This window comes from Vigna unguiculata, chromosome 7 (assembly GCF_037176805.1).
Source record: "Vigna unguiculata cultivar grain cowpea cultivar isolate G323 ecotype 2 chromosome 7, ASM3717680v1, whole genome shotgun sequence".
Classification (NCBI taxonomy): Eukaryota; Viridiplantae; Streptophyta; class Magnoliopsida; order Fabales; family Fabaceae; genus Vigna; species Vigna unguiculata.
Genome location: NC_140798.1, coordinates 25,869,905 through 25,876,296, shown reverse-complemented (window position 1 = coordinate 25,876,296; position 6,392 = coordinate 25,869,905). Strand labels below are relative to the sequence as shown.

Below are 6,392 nucleotides of genomic sequence, written 5' to 3'. Positions count from 1 at the left end.
ATTTACAAAAGTGAGACTGTACATTTTCTTCTTTATGTTCTTATGAGTTTGAGGTAAATTGCGTAGCATGAAAGACTAGTTTTGCATTAATGGTTGTATTCTATACTGCATAATTTAGAGAAACTTAATTTGATTTCAAGGACAACATTGAATATCAATGACCAAGTTGTTGGATGCATAATTTATTCGAGAAATCCACTGTATCATATGACTTGCAAACATTGTATTGGTTAAAAAAGCAAGTACAATGTGATACAAGTGCACTAACTACATGAATATCAACAAGGCCTATCCTAAGGATCTATAACCATTATCTAGTATTGAAAAATTCATTCATGATACAACGAGACACATACAATCTCAAGCTTCTTAGATATGCCTATTTTTACTACAACCAATTTTTTTGCCCCCACGAGATAGAGAAAAAACTGCCTTTATATATCATAAGTCAACCAACTATTGTTATAAAATTAAGTATATTTTGGTCTCAAGAACCTAATAACACATAGCATAGATTGATGGATAAAGCTTTTAAGAACCAAATCAAAAGCAACATGGAATTGTATATTAACGATATGATCATAAAGTCTTGACTCATGTCAATAACACGTGGTTGATTTTAAAGAAGTTTTTGAAGCATTGCAAAGGTATAGTCACAAACTTACAAATAGGACCCAAAAATGGTGAGAAAATATTTATGGAAATCAAAGCATTTATCGCCTCTCGACCCGTTCATGATTTAGGATTCGACAATTTGTAATACTAATTTACTTATGAAATAAATTACATAAAAAAATATTTATATTATGTCTGTTCATGGTCCCTTCAAGAAAAATATGAACGAGTTATTTCTGGAAGAAAACTTCTCACCGCCACAGTATTATCGTTGATATTAATTTTTAGCCAAATGAACAAGAAAAAAATCCTAAAAAAAAAAAAACTAGTCCCAATACTATTCTTCTGTGTTACATTTCAACCGAATTCGAACCATGTGCCTATGAACAAAAACAACTCTAATTGTGGTCGAAATATTTTGTTACCACACCATCTGATATTTTTCCTCCTAAGACATATCATTGTCTGAACCCTCCTATTCTTTGACAGGACAAACTCCAAATTTTCTCTACCAGCAAAATCATGGCCCCACTTCTTCCTAGAGAAAAAAAAAACTATGAAGTCAACTGCTAAAGCTATCTGACATGCAATGATTACTACTGATTCCCCAGTTTCTTTAGTTTGGTCTAAAACAGTGATTCATGTTGTGCACTAACTTGAGCAAAAGGGTATTGGACGACCAGCGTCACTGATGTTTGGGGAGAACAAAGTAGTAGAATGTTGGTCTCGAAGGCGTAGGAAACGAAACATTGCAGCTCCTGCCACAGCTCCAACACTGGGGGCTACCATGTATATCCATATGTTCTTAAACTTCCATGACAGAATTGCTGGACCTAATGATCTTGCAGGATTCATGGATCCACCTGAGACTGGTCTGCAACCAATAACCAAGACTTTGACATTACAAAATAAGACTATGTTAGCATTTTCTTTTACTCTGATAGACTAGAGATATATGTCTGAGTTGTTCATATAGGATATTTGACATATTTTAAGATTGTTTACTATAGTAGAACCACATTGTAAATGCCGTTACGACAGCAAAACATACTTGATTGTGATTAAATCGAACACCAAGACAAACCAATTTTGATATTATTGTTGGAACTCTTTTATTGGGAATTAACTTCTAAGATATAAGTTGTTCATACAAAAGATACGATATTACTTTCAACATAAAACCAAAATATTTTATATTTATAAACTTATTTTTCTTATATATCACTAAATTTTTTTTTTATTTCTATAAAATATGAAATTTCTAACTCATACTTTTCTGATATATTACATTTTGTAACAAAGAAATGATTATTTTCACACTATGATTATTTTCACATTAGAGTAAAAAAGTTATTACACAGCACCTAAAAATTATTGTTTGAAGTATCATACCATACCATGGAAGTAATTTATAGAAAGCAGTTTAACAACCACCAAAGAAAAAGGTAAGTATCTCTCTAAAATAAGTTTATCAACCAGCAACAACGAAAATCGTATCCTACTGATTGAATTGAAGCTAACTACAAGGATCACATAATTTTATTTCATGTCCTTGCTGGTCACACTACCATCTTAATTTGTCTAAAATTACCAATATCTAAAAGTAAGTTAAAAGAAAGAAAAAAAAAAAAAAAACTAATTTGAGCAAGCATTTTTATTGAAAAGAAAAAGGTATGTCCGCAGTAGGTACCCTGTGATTAGCACACCAAGGCCAATTGCTATACCAGCAACAAAGCCAGATAAATGGCCCACCTGCAGAGTGTTCCAAGTTTTAATTAGGCAGTTGCATGTTTAAGAAAGTTAATTAGGTGTGTGTTGCTTAGTCCTTACTGACTGAGATTGAGATGTCAAAGCTGCAACGAGGAACATGATGATGAAAGTTGCAATAAGCTCCACCCAGAAGGCAGAGGTGCACCCTTGGAGTGGCATGGTCATGATAGTATCTGATTTTATGCCGTATGCAAGGCTACCTATGTATGTTGCCGACATAGAACCTACTGTCTGTGCTATTATGTAAACTGGAACCTGTTCAACAAAATAATGGTACGTAGTCACAAACTAATCAATTATACCACCAGAAAATTTTAACAAGGGCTATGCCATCCTATGCTAGCTCTCGTTCTATTATTACTAGCACCTTCAACCATGGAAATTCACCCATTGTAGCAAAGGCTATTGTGATAGCTGGGTTAACGTGCGCACAAGATATTGGCCCTATAGAGAAAATTATCACCACCACTGTTAACCCTGCTGTAGCTGCATACTCCGCAAGGCCCACTGCACCCTTTTGGACTTCTGTGCTTGCACTGATTCCACAAACACAGAACATCAAAATAAAAGTACCCACCAACTCTGCCATTACCTACATAACAAAAACTTGTACTTCTCATTTCACAATATTCGCTTTCTGTTTCGATCATCATGTTTAGATTCTCTTACCCTTCCCTCATTTTCTATCAATAAACTATGCTTGAATAAACTTCTTTATAAATATATAGAAGAAAAATAAATTAACTTTCTCTCATAAGCTTAATCCATTGTACTCTCTTGTTTTTTCTTGTAAGTATTAAGGAAGAAATTTACTTAAACAATGCCTGAATGTAATGAGATAGGTTCTTAATACTCTTACCATGCGAGCATAATTCAGGTCAATTTTGATGGAAAAGAAGTGGAGTGCAGATTTGTTGGCCAAAAGATATATATGTTTTGATGTTGCAGCTCTGTATCCAATCTCCTTGTCGTCCACGGAGAAGCCACTGCTTGACGCATAATTTGAAGAATCAGGTGATGGTTGGTTTTCAAATATGTCTGTCATGATCAAACCTGTTTAGAACACAGCTTGGAGGAACAAAAATACTTCACTTACACTTTTGATGAGACCTCATATATATGGAGAATAAGTTCAAAGAACATGTTGCCAAGAAAAAGTTGAGTTCTAGCATTCCATGGAACTGTCATGATGCAGTGACGTGGGGTAAGTTTAACTATGGTTGGAACCTTTTGTTGGTCACACATATTTAGCTTCCTAAGAGATTTTCTGAGAAGAGCCTCTCAACACACGATTCATGTGTTGCTTGCATTGACGTACGAAGAGCAATTTGTGCTTATTAACTGCTCCAATGTAGAATGAAAACTACTACTTTTTGCTTATTCTTTAGTATGTAGAATCCAAACTAAAAGCTAGCACTCAACCACTTCCACACTAATATTACCAAGTTTGTTTCTTATTATTTTACCTCAGTTTCTTCAATCCCATTTTCTTGAATTTGCGTTCTTGATGAAAACATGATATGATCTTGTTTGAAAAACGAAATGTTTTTCATCGAACAGAGATACAGTAAATCTTGTTCACGGAAAAAAAAAAGACTTTGTAAACAATAAGTAATAAAATAATTAAATCTTAGATCATTAACACAAAAATTTAAATCCAATTTAACCCTTGTTACTTATACTATTTCTTGTGTTTTTGACAAATATGTTTGCCAGAAATAAAAGCAAAAAACAAAATTACTTTGACAACCCTTAACAAAAATATATGTTAAAATTTTAAATTAAAAATAAAAATAAATGTAATTAAAACATTATTATTTTGAATTATCAAATAGATAGTTTTTATATAATGATTTCAAAATATCATCATCAAACCGTCATAAAGGAATTAGAAACAAAAGTAACGTATTTATTAGAAAAAAAAAATATATTAATATACTTTTCTTCTGTCGCGCTCTTCTTATCAAAGTCCCATCCTTCCAATTAGGGTTTAGGGATTATATATAGAGAACGTACATAAACACAAAGCATTTAAATCTTGAGTCAGAAGTAGAGTTGGGCAAAATAAACCAAACTGTACTGCACTAGCAAAAACTGCACTGAACTAAACAACTGTTCGCATGAACTGCACTTAACTGAAAAACAATTCAGATGAACTGAACTGAACTGTTATTCTTAAAAATAAACTGGACTGAACTGCACTGAACTGCACTGCACTATAATATAAGCTGAACTGAACTATTACAAACTGAATTGTTTTATGAACTGCACTACATCAGGACTGAACTACACTATTTTTGGACTGAACTGCACTAATTTTTAACTTAACTACACTGTTTTTTAAACTATTTTTGAACCGAATTGCAATGATTTTGAATAAACTTCACTCTTTTTGAACTGAATTGTACTATTTTTGAACCGGATTGCATTGATTTTGAATTGAATTACACTATTTTTGAACTGAATTACACTATTTTGAATCGAATTGCACTAATTACATATGATTGTACTACACAATAATAATTTAAAGTTTATAATTTGAAAGTGCTTAGAAAATAATACTTGAAATATGCATCATACTTCGATACACCAATTAACATTTTTATAATTTTTTTTATTTATATTAAAGTTTTCCGTAACTTAAAATGTAATTAAAATATTAAAATTAATATAATAAATATAAATATCGGTTTTAAATTATTTTTTATATTTTAAAATCTTATGTAATATTACTTTTTACTTTTACAATGTTTATTATGTTGCGTAAAATTTTTTAAAAGAATTTATTTTAGAAAATTCTCAAAATTAATATTTTTTTTAACATTTGTATTCATTAATATTCGTGTGAAAAATGTTCTAAAAATTTTATGAAGTTATAAAATTAATATTTTAAGAATTTTTTAAAATAAATTCTCTTTAAAAAAGTTGATGCCACATAATAAATATTTTAAAACTAAAAAATAATATTACATAAGATTTTAAAATAAAAAATACGTTAGTACCAATATTTATATTTATTATACAAATTTCAATATTAAAGTTAAAAAAACTTTAATATAAATAAAAAATTATAAAAATGTTAGCTGTCACAAAATTTAATTTTTAAAAATAACTTTTGTAAAATCATAACAGAAAAATAACATTACATAGTAAAATTCATTCAAAATAAAATAAGATATTGAATTAATTTATAATTTTTTTTAATAAATTAATTATAAATATTTTATATTTTTCTGAAAGAAAGAGTAAAGAAAAAAAATTAAGACAAAATAAAATAAATATTTCAATATGAAAGAGAAAAAATAGAACGTAAGACATAAAACACATAAGTTCGATTCTTATCCTAATACCAATATTTTATTTGAGGTATTTTGCTATTTCAATCTACTATAGTTCAATAGTTAACTTAGTTAATTTAGTTAACTTATCATAAGTTTAGTTTCTTAAAACTGAACTATTTTATAGTACAGTTCAATTATTATTATGAATAGTTTAGTATACTTTAGTTTAATATAGTACAATTAACTATAGTTTAGTATAGTTTAGTAAATTATGCCCAGCCCTAGTGAGAAGTGATATGATTGTTTTCCAATAAACCAAATTTTATTAATTAAATGGGTTTACAAGGACACCTTGCTCTTTCTCCACCATCACAAATCTTCAATATTTTGTTTAACATGAACATTCTAGAAAAACAAAGGCTAAATCCTCTTTTGGTTGTTTTTATTTACTTTGATTTCTTTTTTAATTAATTTTCATTTTGTATTAAATTAATTTGATTTATCGTTAAATGTGTATAAATAACGTTAATGTCGTATTTATTGTAACGTCACATTTAATAAATAAATATAATCAAATAAAACATCGCATAAATTATAATATTCAAGGACACAAGATTTAAAGTATAAGGATTTTTACCGTTATTCAAATATACCAAAAGGAAACAAAGGCACTATACAATGCCAGGAACAAACATGTAAAAGTTCACAAATGTCCAACAGAGTTTG

The 6,392-nt window shown here is 29.4% G+C and overlaps 1 protein-coding gene across 1 annotated transcript; it reads right to left on the bottom strand.

The window, feature by feature from the left end:
- Positions 1-977: 977 nt before the first annotated feature.
- On the bottom strand, positions 978-3,430 carry NIP7;1 (NOD26-like intrinsic protein 7;1). Its single transcript, XM_028079875.2, has 6 exons — positions 3,245-3,430; positions 2,753-2,977; positions 2,446-2,640; positions 2,306-2,367; positions 1,272-1,489; positions 978-1,153 (listed from the first exon to the last, which is right to left on the bottom strand). Exons 1-6 carry the CDS (start codon positions 3,428-3,430, stop codon positions 1,074-1,076), a joined length of 966 nt encoding a protein of 321 aa, XP_027935676.2. The 3' UTR covers positions 978-1,073.
- Between the last annotated feature and the right edge of the window lie 2,962 nt (positions 3,431-6,392).